Raw genomic sequence first — 24,916 nt, 5'->3', positions numbered from 1 at the left:
CTTATATGTTCACCCGACCCCCTGCTCGTTGGTGGTCCAGTCAGTGAACGATAGGGAGCGCCACAGGCAAGAGGCCCCAGCGCCCAAGTCGAAGGAGGCGAGGCGGATGGACCTCCTGGGCCGTAAGGTCTATTCGGCGGGGGCGCTGCAGCTCCGGGTCTCAAACCAACAGGCCCTCCTCAGCCGCTACTCCTTCAATTCCTGGGTAGCAGCGGGGAAGTTTGTGGAGCTCTTGCCCCAGGATGCACGCCAGGAATTTTCTACCATCCTGGACGAGGGCAAGAAAGTAGCAAGAACATCGCTACAGGCCTCCCTTGATGCTGCCGACTCGGACACTCGGACCCTAGCTTCGGGGCTCACGATGCGCCGGATTTCTTGACTGCAGGTCTCTGGCCTTCCGCCGGAGCTCCAGCACACAATCCAGGACCTCCCCTTCGAAGGCCAGGGCCTGTTTTCGGATAAAACAGACCCTAGATTGAAGGATCTTAAAGATAACAGGGTCGTAATAAGGTCGCTGGGCATGCATACGCCGGCGACACAACGTAGGCCGTTCAGGCAGCAAAACCAGCAGCAGCAGCGGCGGCGGCCATACTCTCAGTTCCGCCCATGGCAGGACCTTTCGAGGCGCCGAGGCAGGAACAACCGCCGCAGGCAGTCCGGTGGGCAAACGGGGCAGAACCAAGGCTCCACCAAGGCCCCTCCAGGACCTAAGCCTTCATTTTGAAGGTGCGCCTAGGGGCGCAGTACCAGTTTCCCCTCCGGATCCTTCCCCGGAGTTTTCCAACCGCCTTTCCTTTTTCCTCCCGGCGTGGACCCAAATAATGTCGGACCGTTGGGTCTTGCGTACGGTGCAGGCCGGTTATTGCCTGCAGTTTTCTTCGCTCCCACCCACCTTCCCCGTCCCTCTTCAGGGACTCCTCTCACGAGCAATTCTTCCGTCAGGAGGTGCACGCGCTCCTTGCCAAGGGAGCCATAGAGGCAGTTCCAGAAAACGAGAAGGGCAAGGGGTTTTATTCCCGTTACTTTCTAATCCCCAAATCCAAGGGCGGCCTCAGGCCCATTCTCGACCTGCGGGAACTCAACAAGTATATCGTGAAGTTGAAGTTCCGCATGGTATCCCTTGGAACCATCATACCTTCCCTGGATCCCGGAGACTGGTACGCCGCCCTCGATATGCAGGACGCCTACTTTCACATCTCGATTGCCCCCCAACACAGGCGTTTCCTCCGCTTCGTGGCCGACCGCCAACATTACCAATTTGCGGTCCTTCCGTTTGGCCTCTCTACGGCCCCGAGAGTGTTTACATAATGCATGGTAGTCGTCGTCGCACACCTTCGACGTTGCCGCATCCACGTCTTCCCCTACTTGGACGACAGGCTGATCCGAGGCACGTCGGAGCTGCAGGTCCGTGACCATGTCGACAGGATCAGCACCCTCTTTGCGACCTTGGGCCTCGTAATCAATGTGGACAAGTCTACTCTACTCCCCACGCAGCGGATAGAGTTTATCGGGGCCGTTCTAGATTCTACCCTGGCCAGGGCCTTGTTACCCTTGCCCAGGTTCCAGTCATTGTCGGACATCATTCTACGTTTGCGAGCGGCCCCGTTGACCTCTCTGCGAACGTGCCTGGCCCTCCTAGGCCACATGGCAGCCTGCACGTTTGTAACAGCATATGCCCGACTCCGCATGAGACCTCTTCAATCATGGCTCATTGCGCAGTATCAGCCGGCCAGACAGTCGTTGGACACGGTCGTCACCGTCCCTCAGAGGGTGCTGGTGGACTCTCTTCGCTGGTGGCTGGACCAATCGGTAGTCTGTGCGGGGCTCCCGTTCCATCCGCCCCAACCTTCGGCATCCCTGACCACGGACGCCTCCGATCTGGGCTGGGGGGCTCACTGCGGCACCCAGAGAACTCAGGGCTTGTGGACACCACAAGAGATCAACCTCCACATCAACGTACGAGAGTTGAGGGCGGTCCGCCTTGCTTGTCAAGCGTTTGTCCATCTCCTTCAAGGTCGTTGTGTCGCGGTCTTCACCGACAACACAACGACCATGTTTTACATCAACAAGCAGGGCGGCACCAGGTCCTCTCCACTCTGTCTCGAGGCAATACGTCTCTGGGAGTTTTGCATAGCCCATTCGATTCACCTTTCCGCCTCCTATCTCCCGGGAGTGCGGAACACCCTAGCGGATCGGCTGAGCAGATCCTTCCGTTCGCACGAGTGGTCCCTCCATCCGGACGTCGCCCTCTCACTCTTCCAGAGGTGGGGTCGTCCCCGGATGGACCTCTTCGCGTCCAGGGTGAACAGGAAGTGTTGAACATTCTGCTCCTTCCAGGGTCAGGAGCCAGGGTCTCTAGCGGATGCATTCCTGATCCCGTGGACAGCCCACCTGTGTTATGCTTTCCCGCCCATCCCGCTGATTCACAGAGTTCTCATCAAGGTGCGTAGAGACAGAGCCCGGGTGATTCTCATAGGTCCAGCATGGGCCAGACAACACTGGTACCCCATGTTGCTGGACCTCTCAGTAGCCAACCCAGTTGCCCTGCCCCTTCATCGGGACCTGATCACTCAGGACCACGGCAGGCTCTGTCACCCAGACCTTCTGTCTCTTCACCTGACGGCATGGCTCCTGCATGGTTGACAGACTCTGAGTTGCGATGTTCCACCCCGGTTCGCGAGGTTCTCATGGGCAGCAGAAAGCCTGCCACCAGAGCGACTTACACAGCTAAGTGGAAGCATTTCTCCTGCTGGTGTTCAGAGAAAGCTCTTCGCCCTATGGAGACTCCCGTCACCACTCTTTTGGACTACATCTGGTCCCTTAAGACCCAGGGTCTGGCATTGTCATGCCTCCGAGTCCACCTAGCCGCAATCTCCGCGTTTCATCCTGGAGTGGACGGATGTTCTGTCTTCTCTCACCCTATGGTGGCGAGATTCCTGAAGGGGCTGGAGCGGCTTTATCCACAAATTTGCCCTCCGGCCACTTCATGGGACCTCAACCTGGTCCTGACTCGGCTCATGGGCCCTCCATTCGAGCCATTAGCTACTTGCTCCCTGCTCTACCTCTCGTGGAGACCGCCTTCCTTGTGGCTATTACCTCAGCTAGACGAGTGTCAGAGCTGAGGGCCCTCACGGTGGACCCACCGTATACCGTCTTCCATAGAGACAAGGTACAGCTGAGGCCTCACCCTGCCTTTCTTCCCAAGGTGGTCTCAGCTTTCCATGTGAACCAAGAGATTTTCCTCCCAGTCTTCTTCCCCAAGCCCCATTCGTCCCGCAGCAGCTCCACTCGCTAGATGTCCGACAGGCACTAGCATTTTATGTGGACAGGACCAAACCCTTCCGCAAGTCCCCTCAGTTATTTGTGGCAGTAGCGGACCGGGTCAAGGGGCTGCCGATTTCCTCCCAAAGGTTATCTTCATGGGTTACCTCCTGCATCAGGACCTGCTACGACCTGGCCCAAGTTCCGACGGGCCACGTGACTGTTTGCTCCACCAGAGCACAGGCATCATCGCTGGCTTTCCTCGCCCGCATGCCAATACAAGAGATCTGTAGGGCGGCGACCTGGTCATCGGTCCATACATTCGCTTCCCATTACGCCCTGGTCCAGCAGTCCAGAGATGATGCGGCCTTTGGTTCGGCAGTGCTCCAGGCCGCGACTTCTCACTCCGACCCCACCGCCTAGGTAAGGCTTGGGAATCACCTACCTGGAATGGATATGAGCAATCACTTGAAGAAGAAAAGACGGTTACTCACCTTTGTAACTGTTGTTCTTCGAGATGTGTTGCTCATATCCATTCCACACCCGCCCTCCTTCCCCACTGTCGGAGTAGCCGGCAAGAAGGAACTGAGGAGCGGGTGGGCCGGCAGGGGTATATATCAAGCGCCATGATGGCGCCACTCTAGGGGGCGACCTGCCGGCCCACTGAGTTGCTAGGGTAAAAGTTTCTCCGACGAATGTGCACACGCGGCGCGTACACCTACCTGGAATGGATGTGAGCAACACATCTCGAAGAACAACAGTTACAAAGGTGAGTAACCGTCTTTTTTGAGAGGAGACTCGGAGAGCTTGACTTGTTTAGCCTAACAAAATGAAGGCTGAGGGGAGATATGATTGCTGTGTGTAAATACATCAGAGGGATAAATACCAGGAAGAGAGAGGAGTTATTTAAATTAAGCACCAATGTGAACACAAGAACAAATGGATATCAGTTGGCCAACAACAAGTTTAGGCTTGAAACTAGGTGAAGATTTCCAACCATCGGAGGAGTGATGTTCTGGAACAGCCTCCCAAGAGGAGCAGTGGAGAAAAAACCTAACTGGCTTCCAGAAGGACTTTGATAAGTTTATGAAGGGGCTGGTATGATGAGACTGCCTACAGGGGCTTGTGGCCTACCTGCGACTGCCAGCAGCAACTCTCTCCAGAAGCTGGCGATGGGACACTAAATGGGGAGGGCTTTGAGTTATTACAGAGAATTCTTTCCCAGGTGTCTGGCTGGTGGATCTTGCTCTCATGCTCAGGGTCTAGCTGATCGCCATATTTGGAGTCAGGAAGGAGTTTTCCCCCAGGTCAGATTGGTAGAGACCCTGGGGGGTTTCAGTGGATGAGAAGCTGGATATAAGTCAACAATGTGCCCTTGTTGCCAAGAAGGCTAACGGCATTTCAGGCTGTATAAGTAGGAGGACTGCCAGCAGATCAAGGGACATGATCATTCCCCTCTATTCGACATTGGTGAAGCCTCATCTGGAGTACTGTGTCCAGTTTTGGGCCCCACACTACAAGAAGGATATAGAAAAATTGGAAAGAGTCCAGTGGAGGGCAACAAAAATGATTAGGGGGCTGGAGCACATGACTTACGAGGAGAGGCTGAGGGAACTGGGGTTATTTAGTCTGCAGAAGAGAAGAATGAGGGGGGATTTGATAGCTGCTTTCAGCTACCTGACAGAGGGTTCCAAAGAGGATGGATCTAGCTTGTTCTCAGTGGTTGCAGATGACAGAACAAGGAGCAATGGTCTCAAGTTGCAGTGGGGGAGGTCTAGGTTGGATATTAGGAAACACTATTTCACTAGGAGGGTGGTGAAGCACTGGAATGGGTTTCCTAGGGAGGTGGTGGAATCTCCTTCCTTAGAGGTTTTTAAGGCCCGGCTTGACAAAGCCCTGGCTGGGATGATTTAGTTGGGAATTGGTCCTGCTTTGAGCAAGGGGATGGACTAGATGACCTCCAGGGTTGGAGGTCCCTTCCAACCCTGATATTCTATGATTTTCTTCAGTAGGATTTGACTTCCGAGCAGTCAAAAAGGCTAACAGTGTTAGGAACTGTTAAGAAAGGGATCAGACGATAAAACAGAAAATATCATAATGCCACTATATAAATCCCTGGTGTGCCCACACCTTGCATTTCTGGGCACCCCATCTCCAAACAGATATATTGGAATTGGGAAAGGTACAGAGAAGGGCAACAAAAATGATCAGGGATGTGGAGCAGCTTCTGTAGGTTGAGAGATTAAAAAGACTGGGACTGTTCAGCTTGGAAAAGATGATGGAGGTTGAGGGGATGTGATAGAAGCCTATAAAATCATGACTGGTGCAGAGAAAGTGACTAAGGAAGTGTTGTTTACTTCTTCACGGCCCCCAAAACAGCCCACATAATAATTGTCAAGTGAGCAAGCAAATAGCAAACAAATAGACAAATAAACCAGCAGACACCCTGCCCCCCCAATCTGTAGTTGGTCCTCCTTCACCTGGAGAACTCCCTCACAAACCTCCTCTTTGTGCTCCTCTTCACTAACTCCTGTCTGACCAAAAATCTGGTTTTCCCCTTTGCTGGGCCGGTTCCTTAGAGACCGACTTTAAGGCTGTATTTTCATATTTATGTAACTCCTCACACAACCGTCCATCCATTTCGCCATAATATTGACTCCGGCTTTTGTTTGAGATCTCGCCGAACATTCTCTGAACTAGGGTGCACATGCCAGACTCAGGAGATTCCTGTAACTGCTTGGCAACCCCTTCATGCCCCTTGCCAGTTGGCACAGGGGTTCTTGGGTCACAGGATGCACTGGCAGAGGAGGTGGTGCAGAGAGCCGGAGTTCATTGGCAGAGCTGTGGGGTGCTATGGCTCCCCCCTCCTTGGTCCCCAACCCCTTTTGCCTCCCCCTACCCTCCATCCCCATTTATCCCCTGCCCCAGAATCTTCCCTCCCCTCTCTGCAGGCCCAAATCCCTCTCCCCCGCACCCCCACTTCCTCACCCCTCCCATGAAGCAAACAAGTGTCTAATTTCCCCCTCAAATATTGTGATTACATTTCCCCAAAAATTAAATTGCTACCCACGACTCTCAAATTGCAGCCACTCACTTCAAAATGTTTTCGTCTTTGGAGCCGGCTTCTGGTTAATTTACCCCTAGATGTGCCTGTGGAAGGGTGAGTTCATAGCCATCAATCTCAGGGAGGCCTGTGATTCATGCAGTCATTTGTACTGCTCAGTTTAACACTATAAGGCAGCAGAAAGGAACTATTTTGGGGGGAGGGGCTGTAACTTGGGAATCTCTCAGAAATGACTGCAAATTTGGATCACTATTACTGTGCTAAACCCCTGTGAAGCACCCCAAATTTCAGAGCACTTCAATTAATCATTTGGATTTTAGAGCACTTACAAGAGTTGAGCTTAAAAGCATATAAAATGGCAGGAGTAGAAACCCTCTAGCTATGTGTAAAAATGTCCATTTTCTTAAATACACTTCACAAGTTAGGTCCCCAGAGATTCAGGGGGTGCCACGCAGTACCTTGGGTCATACTCCACTGAGACCATTCTGATCTGCATCACATCAGTAGTTTGATCTCTAGGTAAAGACATGCCACTTAGATGGTTTTGGGTTTTTTTAATGGCTGTTTTATTGCTAGGGCTTAAATCTCTGGAACCTTTGGCTCAAATGACTCCAAATTTGGGTTGCTAATCCGACCCTATGCTCTCCTGAGGCACACCTAATTTCAAAGAAATCTGACTAAGCATGTTGATTTCAGAGGACTTAGAATGGTCCACCTTTAAACAAATGTCATGTTGCAACCTTAACTATAGTAGCGCTCCTGCATAACTATAATTACAGGCTGTATTCTGAACTGCAGAAGTTCTCAGCTACAGTATTATTTGCCCTCCCAATTCAAATGGAATATTTGACATATTTCTGGTACCAGTGTAATTGCTACACCAAATGAGCCAAAAGGGAAGACGACTGGAAGTTGCTAACAGCTGGTATTTTTAAGAAAGTAATCTGGCTGGCGAATGAGGTGGTCTGACTGTTCAATTGAGTCTCTGTACAGATCAATCCTGTAAGCTACAATATTAAATAACCATTTAATAGTTCAGTGCTACCTGCTGTGTGCGGGGTGGTGGTGATGATAGCATAGAATGTGCTTGGCTTCCAGGCCAGCTATGCACCAGGGCCTGCACCTCACCCTGACAGCACCCTACATGGTGCATTGCTGCCTGCTGGAGATAGCTGTTGTAAGCAAACAGTGTTTGTCACTTCACTTGTGGCAAAGGTAGATTATTTTTTTTACTTACGTAAGCATGAAGCCTCAATAAGGCACAGAGATGCTGCCCGGCCTCCCACTGTTCTCACTTTGTTATGAAGTGTCTCAGTTAAAAAATAAATAGAATAGCCCCTCCTGTGCACACATGGAGGTGCATAAAAAGCTCATGAAGGAGGAAGATGTTCTTGACTTGTTCCTAAGATTCTGAGCTCTGCAGAGACTGAAGTAATCAGATTTTAAACATTCAGTGACTAACGGGAATCTCCTGAGAAGGCTGTTTAATGATTTAACCAGAAAAGATGGAAAGTCAGTAGAACAGCATTGCTCAAAAACCAGTGGTGGCATGTCTCAAAGAGCAAAGTGGGGAGTAAGTGTTGTGCCATCCTGCTCCAGCAGCCTATTGCGTAGAAATGGGGGGGTCGAGCTAAAGCTATTCATTGCCACTTACAGGATTTAGGTGTGTTGCACGGCAATACAGCACAGGCTGTTAGGAGTCTTGTCAGAGGTTTAGCTAAGAGTTTAAAAGAGCTGGCTGAGGAACTTGCTGGACTATCAGTATCAATGGTCAGTAAGGCTTGGAGCACTGGAGAAGTTCCACAAAACTAATGTGCCAATATTTAAAACTACTAAATGGGTTGAGTGGGGTCGTTATAGGCCTGGCAGCCTGACACAGATTTTATGGGGGAATTGAATGGGGGAAGTGTCATTAATGCAGATCAACATGGGTTTGTGGAAAATAGATCCTATCAAACTAACTTGCTATCTTTTTTTTGATAAGATTTCAGGTTTTTTTGATAAAAGGTAGTAGTGTTGCTGTAATATACTTAGATTTCTGTAAGGTGATTGTAAGAACATTTTGATTAAAAATTAGAATGACACAAAATGCACATGACACATTAAATCAGTTACAAACTGGCTGGCTAATAGGTCCCAAAATGTAATAGTAAACGGGGAATTCTCCATCAAGTGGGTGTCTTTCTAGAGGGGTCCAGCAGGGACTGGTTCTTGGCGCTACTCTGTTGAAAATGTTTATCAATGACCAGGAAGAAAACAGAAATCTTGACTGATAAAGTTTGCAGATGGCACACTAATTGCAGAGTGGAAAATAATAAAGAGTACAAGTTGCTGATACAGAGCGATAGAGATCTCTTTGTGAACTGGGGCCAAGCAAACTATGCGTTTTAATACACTTAAATGTAAATGATACATCTAGGAACCAAAATTGTAGGCTGTACTTACACAATAAGGGACTCTATCTTGAGAGACAGCGACTGAAAAATGTTTGGGGGGTCGTGATGGATAATCAGCTGAGCATGAGCTCCCAGCGAGATGCTGTGGTCAAAAGGGCTAAGGTGATCCTTGGATACATAAACAGGGTAATCTCAAGTAGAAATAGGGAGGTTAGTTACTTCTGGGAAAATTCTGTGCCTCTGCAGCGCAGCAGAAAAATGCCTGTCCCCCACCCCACAGCCTCTCTTTGCTTCCTTGAAGATAAATTGGTTTCTGTGGGGAAGCAAAGAGAAGCTGCACCAGTACTCACTCACCCCTCCCTGGCAGCTCATAGGGGAAGAGGTAAATCATTCAGAGGAGAGGGGTCTGGGGATGCCTGGCCACCCAGGAACATTCATCTCCATCCTCCTCCTCCCCTCCCACCCCCCGCCTGGGACTGAGTTCCCCCTCCTCCTCCGCTAGCTGCAGGAAACTGTACCACGGGTGTGTCTGTGTGTGTCTGTGTCTGTCTGGCTGCGCTAGGGGGGCGGGGGCTGGTTCCAGGTGTGGGGCGGTGAGGCTCAGCAGCGGGGGCTTAAGTTTGTGTGTGAGGTGTCTGGATGCGTAGGGATTGGGTGGATGTGGAGCAGCTCTCTGTACAGTGACCCCTTGCCGCACCTGGAACCCCTCCCCACTGAGCCCCCTGCACCCAAAACTCCACCACTGAGCCCCCCAAACCTCCACCCTGGTGAGCCTCCCACACCCAGACCCCCATCCTACTGAGTCCCAGCCAGCTGCACCCTGACCCCCACTCCCTCAGTCCCTCCCCCACTAAGCTCTAACCACCTTCACCTGGACTCCCCTGCAGAGTCCCATTCCCCCTGCACCCAGAACCCCGTACTGAACCTGCATGCATCCAGATTCCCCCCTGCACCCAGACCCCCCCACCGAGCTGTCTGCGTCCAGATTGTGCCACACACAACCATGGTACTCTTGGGAATTCTGCACTGAAAAATTAAAATTTTTGCTAGGTTCTGCTTATTTTAATTGTCAAAATAACACAGAAACACAATAACAATATAATCACACCATTTTCAATTCTTTTGGTAATTTATTTCAAAATACTTGTCAGCAAATAATTGAAAATGGTATGAATATATTGTGTTATTTTGACATAAAATACACGGATTTTAAAATATTGTGTGCAGAGTATTTATTTTTTTGGCGCAGAATTGCCTCAATATTAGTTTTTTTTTACCTCCGTATTGGGCACTGGAATGGCCACTGCTGGAATCCTGTGCCCAGTTCTGATGTCCACGGTTCAGTAAGAATGTTGATAAATTGGGGAGGGTTCACAGTAGACCTACAAGAATGATGAAAGGGTTAGAGAACCTGCCTCAGAGTGACAGACTCAAAGAGTATCAGAGGGGTAGCCGTGTTAGTCTGGATCTGTAAAAGCAGCAAAGAGTCCTGTGGCACCTTATAGACTAACAGACGTCTTGGAGCATGAGCTTTCGTGGGTGAATATCCACTTCCTCAGATGCATGTAGTGGAAATTTCCAGGGGCAGGTATATATATGATAGCAAGCAAGCTAGAGATAACGAGGTCAGTTCAATCAGGGAGGATGAGGCCCTGTTCTAGCAGTTGAGGTGTGAAAACCAAGAGAGGGGAAACTGGTTCTGTAGTTGGCAAGCCATTCACAGTCTTTGTTCAATCCTGAGCTGATGGTGTCAAATTTGCAGATGAACTGAAGCTCAGCAGTTTCCCTTTGAAGTCTGGTCCTGAAGTTTTTTTGCTGGAGGATGGCCACCTTAAGGTCTGCTATAGTGTGGCCAGGGAGGTTGAAGTGCTCTCCTACAGGTTTTTGTATATTGCCATTCCTAATGTCTGATTTGTGTCCATTTATCCTTTTCCGTAGAGACTGTCCAGTTTGGCCGATGTACAAAGCAGAGGGGCATTGCTGGCATATGATGGCGTATATTACATTGGTGGATGTGCAGGTGAATGAACCAGTGATGGTGTGGCTGATCTGGTTAGGCCCTGTGATGGTGTCGCTGGTGTAGATATGTGGGCAGAGTTGGCATCGAGGTTTGTTGTATGGATTGGTTCCTGAGCTAGAGTTATTATGGTGCGGTGTGCAGTTACTGGTGAGAATATGTTTCAGGTTGGCAGGTTGTCTGTGGGCAAGGACTGGCCTGCCACCCAAGGCCTGTGAAAGTGTGCGATCATTGTCCAGGATGGGTTGCAGATCCTTGATGATGCGTTGGAGGGGTTTTAGCTGGGGGCTGTATGTGATGGCCAGTGGAGTCCTGTTGGTTTCTTTCTTGGGTTTGTCTTGCAGTAGGAGGCTTCTGGGTACACATCTGGCTCTGTTGATCTGTTTCCTTATTTCCTCATGCGGGTATTGTAGTTTTGAGAATGCTTGGTGGAGATTTTGTAGGTGTTGGTCTCTGTCTGAGGGATTAGAGCAGATGCAGTTGTACCTCAGTGCTTGGCTGTAGACAATGGATCGTGTGATGTGTCCGGGATGGAAGCTGGAGGCATGAAGGTAGGCATAGCGGTCGGTAGGTTTTCGATATAGGGTGGTGGTAATGTGACCATTACTTATTTGCACCGTGGTGTCAAGAAAGTGGACCTCCCGTGTAGATTGGTCCAGGCTGAGGTTGATGGTGGGGTGGAAGCTGTTGAAATCGTGGTGGAATTTTTCCAGAGTCTCCTTCCTGTGGGTCCAGATGATGAAGATGTCATCAATGTAGCGTAGGTAGAGAAGGAGTGTGAGTGGACGAGAGCTGAGGAAGCATTGTTCCAGGTCGGCCATAAAGATATTGGCATATTGTGGGGCCATGCGGGTGCCCATAGCAGTGCCACTGATCTGGAGATATATATTGTCATCAAATTTGAAATAGTTGTGTGTAAGTATAAAGGCACAGAGCTCAGCAGCCAGTTGTGCTGTGGCATCATCAGGGATAGTGTTCCTGACAGCTTGTATTCCATCTGTGTGTGGGATGTTTGTGTAGAGAGCCTCTACATCCATGGTGGCTAGGATGGTGTTTTCTGACCAATGCATTGTAGTTTCCTCAGGAAATCAGTGGTGTCACGGAGATAGCTGGGAGTGCTGGTGGCATAGGGTCTGAGCAGAGAGTCCACATATCCAGACAGTCCTTCAGTGAGAGTGCCAATGCCCGAGATGATGGGGCGTCCAGGATTTCCGGGTTTGTGGATCTTGGGTAGTAGATAGAATAACCCTGGTTGGGGCTCTAGGGGTATGTTGATTTCTTCTGGTGTTAGTGTAGGGAGTGTCCTGAGTAGATGGTGCAGTTTCTTAGTGTATTCCTCAGTGGGATCTGAGGGAAGTGGCCTGTAGAATTTGGTACTGGAGAGTTGTCTGGCGGCCTCCTTTTGGTAGTCAGACGTGTTCATGATGACAACAGCACCTCCTTTATCAGCCTCTTTGATGATAATGTCAGGGTGGTTTCTGAGGCTTTGGATGGCATTGCGTTCTGCACGACTTAGGTTGTGAGGCAAGCGATGTTATTGTTCCACGATTTCTGCCTGTGCATGCCAGCGGAAGCATTCATTGTATAGGTCCAGGCTGTCATTTCGACCCTCAGGAGGAGTCCATGTGGACTCAAAGAGTTCAATCTGTTCAGTTTAACAAAGAGAAGTTTGAGGGGTGTCGTGATTACGGTCTAGAAGTATCTACATGAGGAACAAATATTTAATAATTTTCTCTTCAGTCTAGCAGAGAGAGCGCTAACACGATCCAGTGGCTGGAAATTGAAGCTAGACAAATTCAAATGGGAAATCAGGCGTATGGTTTTTTAACAGGAAGGGTGACTAACCACTGGAACAATTTACTGACGGTTGTGGTGGATTCTCCGTCACTGGCAATTGTTAAATCAAGGCTGGATGTTTTTCTAACAGTTCTGCTCTAGCAGTTATTGTGGGGCCGGTCTCTGGCCTGTGCTATGCAGAAGGTCACACTGGATGACCACAGTGTTCCTCCTTGCTTCAGAATCTATGAATGGAAGCTTATTCTTCTGTAATACTACAATGCTTTACAAACTATGGAAGGCAGGTCTGTGCCCTGAGGAACGTGCAGTCTGATTGAGGCAGCAAACAGATCAGGCAGCATCATAGCAGCGTGGCGTATTGTGAAGCGAAGTGGAAGAAGTGGCTTTGCAGGAGAGGGAGAGAGACACCTGAAGGCTCTCCCGGGTATAGGATGCTGCATGGGATACAGGTGGGAAGAAGAGGGGCTTCCAAGGCAGCTGCCAGTGAAACTTGGCTTAACTCTAAACTATGTTAAGAAGAGCAACAGCTTCAGTCTTAACGAGTGGGCGAGACTCTGGAATAACAGGGAAATGGTGAGAAAAGGTTCAGTGGAGGGGGGAGCTTAGGAACAGGAGAGCAGGCTGAGATTTCCAGAAGTGCCTGTGTAGCATCTCCTGGGGAGGTAGGACTCTCTGACTGCCAGTGAGAGTTCAGGGTGCCCGACTGTCTTGGGCACTTTTGAAAATCTCACCCACTGTGCCAAGAAAGGGTTAATAAGTTTGGAACTAGAATCTACGCTTCAGTGAAAGTTCCACAGTTGGCTGGGCTTAGCTGACTCGGGCTTGGGCTGTGGGATATAAAATTGCAGTGTAGACTCAGGGCTCTCAGACCATGGGAGGGGCAGGATCCCAGAGCCCAGGCTCCAGCACAAGCCTGAAAGTCTATGCTGCATTTTTATAGCCCACTGAGAGAGTCAGCTGACCCAGCCAGCTGCGGCTGTGCCACAAGGCTTCTGTCACAGTGCAGACAGGCCTTAAAGATAACGATTTGTCCAAGAGAATCAAGTGAAGGACTTTTCTCCTCTGGATTACACTGCCTTTTCTTCATGGTGCTTCTGGAAAATAGTGCTGGAGCAACCTCTGCAGACAGGCTAGAAGGAGATTTCATGCCAGCCTTTTGCTCTTCTCAGAAATTTCATCCTGAAGCTGTTTTCTTTTTTCTTAGCATATTCGGAAAAGAAACGCCTTAGAAAGCCGAGCAAACGGCTTCTGGAATATGCAGAAGAATATGATCAGATATTTGCACCTAAGAAAAAATCAAAGAAGGGCCAGGAGCAATTGCAAAGGGTAGGTGAGAGCATTGTGCTGCTAACTCCCATTCTGTGGTTTTGCTCTCGGGCTCTGGTTTGTATCCCTGCAGTATGTTGTTTGTGTTCTTGCTGTGCGTAGCAATGGACAGGTTAAACCCACTTCCATCTGTATCTGCTGCTAGGTGAGTTCCCAGGAGAGGTCTGAGTTCAAGGGAGGGGAAAGGCTTCAATCACGATGCAGGCGTGGAAGTGATCTCCGAAATGTGCAGCTGGAGCGGAACCCTCCGGTGTCAACTCCATCTTCCTCTTCAACCAAAGATGCTCCTCCAGTTCTTGAAGCAGAACATTTGCTGTTAGAAGAGCCAGTGTCCCATTCCTCTGAGCCCACTGACCTACTCGTAGATGGACATTCAGACTTGCCGGAGCTAATGTTATCTTCCCCTGATGTGTCTGAAGTTTCTGCTTGTTCTCTGGAGGCAGAGGAACGTTTCCTGAAATCAGGTAAGCGATACGCAGCATGCCTCCCTTCTGAAATGCGCAGGTCTGCTTTGCATCCAGCGGCAGGAATTCTGACTCAGATCTGTGTTGGGAAGCTGAAGAACAGCTTTCTGATTTCTGTTTTGTTAAACTCACTAATGTGTAATATGCAAATAAGCATAAATTATAAACTTGGTAACCAAATGAATCAGCTGCTCACTTCACATTTCCTAGCATTGTCCATAATGTGATGTGCTCTCCACATACTAGGTGTCTATCCAAACCTGGGTATTCAGAACGCCCTCTTCTTTGTCGAGTGCTTGTTTCATGTCCATTCCAATCAGGTGTGTGCATGCCACGTACACCACAGCCGGAAGATTTTCCTCCAGCAGCATCCGTAGGATCGGCCTGGGCGCCCCCTGGAGTCGCACCTTCATGGCGCCCAATATAGGGCCCTTCCGACCTGCCACCCACTCAGTTCCTTCTTGCCGCCAGTGATGGCTAGCTGGAACTTCCCTTGCTCTTGCTTCTGCAAGCGCCTTTAGCAGTGTCCCTCCTCCATGTGCAGTGCACTGGTGCCGGTGGCGCGAGTCAGCTCCTAGAAAGGAAACTAAGGACTCCCGGCGCCGACACGGCACTGAACATAAGACTCTGGTAGGTGCCGATCTGTATCCCCGGTGCTCCGGAAGAAAGAGGCAAGAGAGAGGATGCTCTTCCCCTCCTAAGCCTAAGGAGCCAGCGGCAGGGAGGCCTGAGCCCATCCAGCCTACGTTGGGCCTGGCAGCATCCAGGGGCTCGTTGACTCCTGCCTGTAAGAAGTCCAGTCGAGGCCGGCCTATTACTGTTCTCCGCACTGTCAAGGACGGGACATTCAACTCCCCTCCACTCCGGAGACTTTTTTGAGGCAGCGCAGGACCTTGTTTGCCTGACAGCTCCACCTTCCCCAAGGAAGGACGAGGCACCAGTGTCAGCCAGGCTGCCTGTTCCCTCTAGGGGCAAGCGGGTGATGATGACATGCTGCTACCCATCTCCAGCACGGCACTCCCTAATGCTGACCACCCATGGGGTGGGGTGGGGGGACAACAGACAATATCAGTTCCCAGAGGTTTGGCACTGCTCTTCTGCACCAGCTAGTACCTCTCCTTCGTGGTCATCTTTTTTTGGAGCTCAATCATTCGGATAGGTCCAGCAGCAAGAGGTCTAGATCTTGGTGATGCCACACAGGAATTTCAGGCCACAACATCCGCGTTTTACCAGCAAAACGGACAGGACAGCTCCTGGAGGAGGAATAGGAGAGGTGGGAAGAGGCCGCACCCATCCTCAGGCCTGACCAAGTCTTCAGAAGGCCAGAAACAGGCTGTTTGAAGGCACGCATGAGGACGACGTACCAGATCAAGAACTGGATCTACCCCACCTTACCTTCTTGTCCCGACTATCCCCTTTGTACCGTGCATGATCCTCAGACTGCTGGGTGCTCCGCACGGTAGAGAGGCGATACTCCATCCAATTCTGTGCCCTCTTGCCCTTGAACCACCCTTCCATCCCCCTTCCCAGTCCCTCTTCAGGGAGCCCTGTCACGAGCAACTCCTTACACAGGAGGTGCATTCGCTCCTTTTGCTTGGGGCAGTGGAAGAGGTTCCCCAGGAGCAGAAGGGTGAGGGCTTCTATTACCGGTATTTCCTAATACTGAAAGCCAAGGGAGGGCTCAGGCCCATCCTAGATCTGCGAGAACGCAACAAGTTCGTGAAGAAACTCAAATTCCGCGTGGTCTCTTCGGCCTCCGTCATCTCCTCACTGGGTCCAGGAAACTGGGTCTCCACCCTCGACTTGACGGACATGTACTTTCACATAGCGATAACTCCGTCCCACAGAAAATACCTCAGGTTTGTGGTGAACAACAGCCACTGCCAGTACACAGTCCTCCCATTCGGCCTGTCAGCGGCACCTCGAGTATTCACCGAGTGCGTGGCAGTCGTGGCCACGTTCCTGCGCAGCCGATGTGTACAGGTGTTCCCGTACCTCGACAACTGGCTGATCAAGGGCCAGGTAGAGGGTCAAGTCACCTTCATAAGAATGACATTCAATGAACCAGGCCCCCTACCGAAAAAGAGTAAATCAAAGCTGTCCCCGGTTCAGAGGCTAGGGTTTATAAGGGCGGTACTAGACTCAACACAGGCCAGAGCGTTCCTTCCCGAAGTGGGGCTTTCCCCAAATAGAGACAACATTCGAGGTCTCAGGCAGTTCCCCACCGCTACAGCAAGGAATTGCCCGAAACTTCTAGGACACATGGTTGCGTGTACCTGCTTAGTACAGAGGTGAGACTCAGACTTCGGCCTCTTCAGTCGTGGCTAGCATCAGTGTATCGGTCAGGACCATTTGGACAGGATCGTAACCCTGCCTTGCCCAGTACTTGACTTCCTCCTGTGGTGGCTTGAGCCGCAGGTGGTATGTGCAGGGGGGTCCCCTTCACCAGCCCCCAGCCATCCCTCTTGCTAGTGACAGATGTGTCAGACTTGGGCTGGGGGGCACATCTGGAGAGCTCAAGACACAGGGCCGCTGGTCTCAGGTGGATCTCGCTCTGCACATCAATGTCAGAGAGCTGAGAGCGGCGTGCCTGGCATGCCAGACTTTCTGAGCCCACCTAGCAGGGAGATGTGTATCAGCCCTGACAGACAACACCATGGCAATGTTTTATATCAACAAACGGGGGTTCACACTCCTCTCTCCTGTGCCAGGAAGCCTTCATGCTGTGTGGACTTCTGTGTAGAGCGCTCAATAAACCTGCAAGCATCGTACCTCCCTGGAATACAGAACGAACTGGCAGACAATCTCAGCAGGTAGTTCCATGGCCACAAGTGGTCCCTTCGCCTAGATGTCATTAACTCAATCTTCCATCAGTGGGGCTTTCCCCAAATAGATCTGTTCGCATGCCACATGACGCAGCAGGAGATGTCAGCGATTCCACTCCTTCCTGAGTCACAGCCCAGGCTCCATCACGGACACGCTCCTCCTCCCATGGGGAGGCCATCTCCTATGCACATTCCCACCCGTCCCTCTTGTTCACACGGTGCTCCTCAAGACTTGCAGGGACTGAGCTTTGGTAATATTGATAGCTCCAGCCTGGCCCCACCAGCGCTGGTACACATCGTGCTTGGAAATGTTCATGGAAACCCTGGTCACCCTGCCACTCTTCCTGGACCTAATCCTGCAGGATCACGGCCGCCTCCAACATCCGAACCTCAAGTTGCTCCAACTCACCGTGTGGAAGCTCCATGGCTGAACGCAGGGGAGCTCTCCTGCCCTAATCAAGTCAGACAAGTTTTCCTTGGCAGCAGGAAACCCTCCATGAGAGCCACCAACCTTGCCAAGTGGAAGAGATTTTCAGTCTGGTCGGAGCAGCAGCACCTGTCCCTGACGCTCACCTCAGTGCCACTTATACTGGACCATCTTCTTCCTCTCAAGCAGCAGGGGCTGTTGATGTCATCAGTAAGAGTTCACTTGGCTGCCATCTCCACCTTCCACCCAGGTGCAGAGGGCTGCTCGGCCTTTGCCAACCCAGTGGTCAGCTGTTTCCATAAAGGTCTCGACAAGCTATACCCACAGGTCCGACAGCCTGTCCCAGCTTGGAACCTTAATCTGGTCCTTTCCAATCTTATGGGATTGCCATTTGAGCCCTTGGCAATGTGCTCCCTGCTCTCTCTCTCTCGTTCAAGGTGGCATTTCTGGTGCCGATAACCTTAGCTAGGAGGGTGTCTGAGCTCGGCCCTAACATCAGAGCCCCGTTACACTGTGTTCCATAAGGACAAGGTTCAGCTCAGGTCTCACCCGGCTTTTCTCCCAAAGGTGGTCTCCCAGTTTCACATCAACCAGGACATCTTCCTCCTTGTATTCTACCCTAAGCCACAGTCCAGTGCCAGGAAGCAGAGATATACCTATCTCGTAGAACTGGAAGGGGCCCTGAAAGGTCATCGAGTTCAGCCACCTGCCTTCACTAGCAGGGCCAAGTACTGATTTTTTGCCCCAGATCCCTAAGTGGCCCCCTCAAGGATTGAACTCCAACCTTGGGTTTAGCAGGTCAGTTCTCAAACCATGGAGCTGTCCCTTTTGGCTCGAGGCTTCACTCATATGTCCACAGAGCACTAGCCTTCTACATCGAGAGAATGAAGCCGTTCTGAAGGTCCATCCAGTTATTCGTGGCGGACAGAATGAAAAGTCTTCCTGTCTCCTCTCAGCGTATCTCATCATGGATCATGTCCTGCATTTGGGAGTGCTACGACTTGGCAAAGGTGCCTGCTCCTTCAATCAATGTGCACTCCCCCAGGACTCAGGCCTCCTTAGTGGCATTCCTGGCACAGGTTCCCACCCAGGAAATCTGCAGAGCAGTGACGTAGTCCTCCATAGACTCTTTCGCCAGCACTATGCGGTCACCCAGCAGGCCCGAGATGAACAGTGCTCCTGTCAGTTGAAGACTCCAACCCCACCTCTTGAACTTAGGCTTGGGAGTCACTTGATTGGAATTGACATGAACAAGCACTCGAAGAAGAAAAAACGGTTACTCACCTTGTAACTGTTCTTCAAGATATGTTCATGTCCATTCCAATACCCACCCTCCTACCCCTCTGTTGGAGCAGCCAGCAAGAAGGTGAGTTGGCAGAGCTCTATGTTGGGTACCATGAAGGTGTGACTCCATGGGGGTGCCCAGACCGACCTGAGAGATTGTGTCTCTAGCTGGCTGAAGATATGAACTATGATGTAATAATGTGGATCTCAGGCTCTTGGGGTAGCAGTATGTCCTTGGCTATGGTGACAGCTCATGATTTTTAGGAAATGCTCAGTGCAAATTGATTCAGAACATGCCTGCTCGGGGAAAAGTTTTCCATCTGGCTTGCTCGCAGCGCGCACACACCTGTTTTGGAATGGAGATGAACAACGCATCTCGAAGAACAACAATTAAAAGAAGGTGAGTAACCATTTTTTCTGATCATGTTTATCTCTGCATGGATGCTGCTTGCAACAGTTATTCCTGTTAATCTGAAAGTTTTTTGATGTCCGATAAACAGGATCCTAGTGTAGTTGCTGCATCTGTACGAGGCAGATGCTTGAGTTAGGCTTCATCTGTCCCCCTGATTGTGAGACCAGAAGCACTGTTGCTATGGTCTGAAGAAACTGCCCCAAACACTTACACCAGCAGCTGGACCCTCATTCACCTAAATGCACCAATACAGAATCAAATATAGAAGTTCATAAAATGTAATTTTTGAAGTCATATCAACTTGATGGTAATATGTGAACACATAACGGTGCAAACAGCTGGTGTTCTGGATGGAGGTGGAGATACGTGGGTGGTGGAAGGGAACTCGATGAGATAGAGAAGGGGACTGCTGAGGGGTGGTCAGTGGGCTGTTGAATGATGTAGCTGCTGATTGCCTGGCTCTCTCCAAGTTGCGTTGCTGGCGTGTGCTGTCTGACCTGACAGCTCCGGTTTTTCTGCGAGTTTGGCGTTGTTGTTTAAACGTCAATATTATGGTAAAACCTAAAGAGCACAGCCAGGTTGAGGTGTGTAATGCTGGGTGCTCCACACGTGTAAAATACCGAATAGTCACTGCCTCATAGAGCCTGCAGTCTGAGACACAAGGAGTAGCAGGCAGATGAGGTTTTAAATGTCAGTTGGTATCTGATAATGGATTTTGTTAGTCTGAATCCACTTAAAAAAACTGTATTTTTCCTAACTAGAACTTTATTGCAGGGAACTTGGAGAGGAAGCGTCAGAGGAAGCCAACCAAGAAGCTCTTGGAATCCAATGATTTGGATGCTGTGTTTATACCAAAGAAGGAGGGGTGGACTCCTCCAAAGAAGGTACATTCCTTCCAGTGGACCCTGAATGCTAGCTGGCAGTTAAATACCAGACACCAGATTGTGTCTCTGGCTGGCTGCAGATATGAACTAAGATGTAATAATGTGGATCTCAGGCTCTTGGGGTAGCAGTATGTCCTTGGCTACGGTGACAGCTCATGATTTGTAGGAAATGCTTAGTGCAGATTGATTCAGAACATGTTATACAAAATCTCCTCTCAAATTCATCCTAACTAGCATCGCTTCCCGACAGTACTAACAAAAACCTTTCAGCACCAGGTCAAGTTTTGCCATATGAGCCCTGTGCTGAGTCACCACATTTTGGTTTGTGCATTACGGTGAATAAAACAATTGAAGTTAGATAAGGAGGGAAACGACTTTGCTTCTAATGGAGACTGGATAGTTTCTGCTGTGAAACATCCCTCTCCTTTAATTTGCATTGGCAAAGGAAACTCCAGGAGCTCAGCAGGACACCCAGGTGGAAGTGCTGTACAGTAGACTTCCAGCTGGAGAGCAGGGAGTCTCCATGTCTTCTATTCTGTTGCTGCTTTATCTTGATCCTGAGGTCCTAGCCTCAAAATTTTCATATACCAAATTTTCTCTGAAGTGATGATGACCTTTCTCTCATTACTCTCCTCTGCGAGCTAGTGACCATCAGACTGTGTCTTAGCTGGGTCTCATCAAACCTGTTCTTTAAATTGATGGGGTTCCGATGGTATGAAAGGTTCAAGTAGCTCTCTATGGCCCTGAATTCTGATGTTTAAAGGAAAATCACTCATTGGTCTCTAATGTTCACCAGGCAACATGATTTCAAAAAATGAGATAAAAATACTCAGACTTTAAGGTCAGAAGGGACCATCATGATCATCTAGTCTGACCCCTGCACATTGCAGGCCACCGAACCTCACCACCCTCTCCTGCAATAGACCCCTAACCTCTGGCTGAGTTACTGATGTCCTCAAATCATGATTTAAAGACTTCAAGTGACAGAGAATCCACCATTTACATTAAGTTAAACCGGTGAGTGACCCATGCTCCATGCCGCAGAGGAAGGCGAAAAACCTCCCATGGTCTCTGCCAATCTAACCGGGTGCAAAATTCCTTCTCAGCCCGAAATATGGTGATCAGTGGGCGAGAACCACCAGCCTGACACGTGGGAAGGAATTGTGCATAGTAACTCAGAGCCCCACCTCTGGCCTGTGGAGCTGTTCACTAATAGTGGTAATGGATGAGCCATATGGCCTTAGAGGCAATCCCAGCGTAGTGCCCCTTCTATAGCAAGCTCAGTCTGGAAGGCAGTTAGTTTTTTTGTCCCCACTGCTCCCCTGGGAGGCTGTTCCAGAACTTCTCTCCTCTGGTTGAAAACCTTTATCTAATTTCAAGCCTAAACTTGTTGATGGCCAGTTGATATCCATTTGTTCTTGTGCCAGTATTGGCCTTTAACTTCAATAACTCCTCTCCCTCCCTGGTGTTTATCCCTCTGATATATGTATAGAGAGGAACCAGATCTCTCCTAGACCTTCATTTGGTCTAGGCTAAACAAGCCAAGCTTTGTGAGTCTCCTCTCATAAGGATCATTCTAGTAGCCCCTCTCTGCACCTGTTGCAGTTTGAATTCGTCTTTCTTACACACAGGAGACCAGAATTGTGTAGGTTTTGTGCCTACTCAAGAGCCCTTGCCAATTTTTGTGGGTTTGTAATTGCATTTTCTGTTTCGAAAGATGTTTCTCTCTCCCTTGTTGCTGCGTGAAGCCCCCCAGACAACGGGATTGTTAATGGTATTGGTGCAGTAGCACCACGAGATCAGTTCCCCGTTGTCCTAAGCCCTGTACAAATATATGGCAAAGAGACAGGCTCTGGCTAAGTGTACGATGAGAGACAACAAGTGGATTCAACAAACAGATGGGCAGCACAAGGAAGCAGTGAGATGACACTGCTCAGCATGATCAGCAGCAGCAGCCAGAGCAGTCCAGCTGGCCAGCCAGTGTTGACTTGCTATATGCAGAGATTTGTCCAACACAAAGCAAATGAATTGAAAGTTGACAGGATCCTGTTTTCTCTGATCTCTTTCGGTTCGTTGGAATCTGAAATATTACTTGTAAGAGCAGTTCATAAAAATGTTCTTGAGTTGCTCAGGAAAACACATCTCCTTGCTCGTTTCTGAATGCAGTTGGTAAATTGTTTCAATCTTGTTTATTCCCAGTGTTTTGATGCTGGCCCTCTGGAGAGTGACCTTTCTGAATTTTATGCCACACCCCAGTTTTTGGATCTCAGAGAAGGTAGGAAACACTAAGCATCTGCAGTGAAGCCAGGAGCTGCTGGTGCCATAGCTGGGGTGGTCTGTACCAGGGCTCTTGGCAAACCACGTTACTTAGTGCCTGTGGCAGAAGAGCATGTGTATATATCATGCCCAGTCAGGGTCTGCAGAGGGCATTTACCTCTCAGGAGAACTAAGTGATTTGTTCAAAGTTGTACCATCCACCGCACCCCTACACACACACACCCCCCAAGCCCTGTAAAGGGTGACATTGGTGAAGAGAGCACGGTACAGATGTGAGCGGCTCTCTGTATCCAGAGCACTGGCCTGCAGTGGGACTGGGGTTAGATGGGTGCTTTCTGTTTGCTCAGATAGAGGTTTCTCAGTGCAGTTTTTTCCTGAGGTCCTGCCAAGTTGTTACTGATGTTGAGTTTTTGTGAGTACTGAAATGTAGGGATTTCTGTCTCTTCTGAAAGCCAGTTTTTGAAAGCCATGTATCCTGGAAGGGAGGAGGCAGTGGGAATTTCCATACCCGCCCCCTCCCCAAAGACGGTGGCCTGTGGAGCCAGATTGGCTTTTTCTCTAGCACCTGTCACCATGCAGGTGCCAAGCCAGCATGTTACACTCTGCTGTGACTGAATACGGATGTTGTGTGCTCAGTAATAGCTCTTGCGCTGCCTGGGCAGCGACCGAAGGAGTAATGCACTGGACTCCCCATTTGATTGCTTTCATTTGTCAGAAGATGGCAGCGCATCTTCCCTTTCCTGTGGGAGGTGGAGATACTGGACACAAACACCTTCCATGCAAGGCAGCATCTCTGCTGCTCCATGCCCCTGCAGGCCAAGACCCAGTGTGGGATTCACACCCCTAGCCATTGGCCCAAAGTGAGGGTGTTACTGAGTGTGTCTCCTGCGGCTGTTGTGGGGGCCTTGTGCCACAGGGAGCCCTGTACCAGGCTCAGCGGGGGCTGATCTAGCAGCAGAGAATTTTGCAGTTGTATTGCACTTTTTTCCTCCCTTGAGCCAAAGTCAAGGAGGTTTGAGTTGCAACACCTAGGGAAGGGGGACAGTTGATCAGCATTTGGATTAATAACTTTAAAATCTCTAAAGCTCTCGCAGTACTTTGAGCTGGCTGCAGTCTCCTGGAGTCTCAGGGAGAGCAGGAATGGTTTTGTTTGAGTTTTTCTGCTGCCATGCCAAAACCAATCTGAATCCGCATTTCCCAGGTCCATGCCCCTGTGAGGGGCTGCAGGAACAGGAGGCGTCACCAGTGCAGCCATTTGGGAACTGCATTCCAAGGCATTGCCTGCAGGCTTGTACTGGACCTGGCCTCATTATCTGTTAGTGCCGTGGGACAAGTTCAGAGCTTCCCAGCCTGAACTGCAAAATTCACTGCACTGCTCATGGCCAGGAGAACCGTTATTTCTCCATTGTCTGACCTGACAGATATCTCTCCCATCAGCTCTTGACAGAGTCCCTGAGAAGCAGAGAAAGCGCAAGAGACAGCGATACTCCCCATCCACAGCGCAGTACAAGAAAGGGAGGAGTGAAGATGCACTGGGGGAAGCTCCCAGTTCTGAGGTACTGTTAGTCCTCCTACGCGTTGCAAACTTTATCAAGGAACCCTTTAACCTCATAGACTTTAAGGTCAGAAGGGACCATTATGACCATCTAGTCTGACCTCCTGCACAATGCAGGTGACAGAATCTCACCCATCCACTTCTATAACAACCCCCTAACCTATGTCTGAGTTATTGAAGTCCTCAAATTTGTGGTTTGAAGACCTCAAGCTCCAGAGAATCCTCCAGCAAGTGACCCGTACCCCATACTGCAGAGGAAGGCGAAAAAACTCCAGGACCTCTGCCAATCTGCCCTGAAGGAAAATTCCTTCCTGACCCCAAATATGGTGATCATTTAAACCCTGAGCATGTGGGCAAGACTCACCAGCCAGCACCCAGGAAAGAATTCTCTGTAGTAACTCAGATCTCAACCCATCTAACATCCCATCACAGACCACTGAGCATACTTACCTGCTGATAATCAAAGATCAGTTGCCAAATTAATTGCCAAAATTAGGCTATCCCGTCATGCTATCCCCTCCATAAACTTATCAAGTTTAGTCTTAAAGCCAGGTACGTCTTTTGCCCCCACTACTCCCCTTCGTCTAATTTCAAATCTAAACTTCCTAGTGTCCAGTTTATATCCATTTGTCCTTGTGTCCACATTGGTACTAAGCTTAAATAATTCCTCTCCCTCCCTAATATTAATCCCTCTGATATATTTATAAAGAGCAATCATATCCCCCCTCAACCTTCTTTTGGTTAGGCTAAACGAGCCAAGCTCTTTGAGTCTCCTTTCATATGACAGGTTTTCCATTCCTCGGATCATCCTAGTAGCCCGTCTCTGAACCTATTCCAATTTGAATTCATCCTTCTTAAACATAGGAGACCAGAACTGCACACAGTATTCAAGATGAGGTCTCACCCGTGCCTTGTATAACAGTACTA

The 24,916-nt window shown here is 49.8% G+C and overlaps 1 protein-coding gene across 2 annotated transcripts in view; it reads left to right on the top strand.

Moving 5' to 3' along the window:
• Positions 1-24,916, top strand: part of NSD1 (nuclear receptor binding SET domain protein 1) — a 130,931-nt gene that overhangs the window by 63,704 nt on the left and 42,311 nt on the right. For both annotated transcript variants that reach the window (XM_030571698.1, XM_030571699.1), the window contains exons 5-9: positions 13,740-13,861; positions 14,007-14,325; positions 20,048-20,157; positions 22,357-22,432; positions 23,872-23,990. In XM_030571698.1, the coding sequence (XP_030427558.1) occupies positions 13,740-13,861; positions 14,007-14,325; positions 20,048-20,157; positions 22,357-22,432; positions 23,872-23,990 (746 nt within the window). The remainder of the gene's footprint in view (positions 1-13,739; positions 13,862-14,006; positions 14,326-20,047; positions 20,158-22,356; positions 22,433-23,871; positions 23,991-24,916) is intronic.

Source organism: Gopherus evgoodei, chromosome 8, assembly GCF_007399415.2.
Source record: "Gopherus evgoodei ecotype Sinaloan lineage chromosome 8, rGopEvg1_v1.p, whole genome shotgun sequence".
NCBI lineage: Eukaryota > Metazoa > Chordata > Testudines > Testudinidae > Gopherus > Gopherus evgoodei.
Note: the sequence above shows the minus strand (reverse complement) of the source record. Positions and strands in the feature narration are given on the sequence as shown.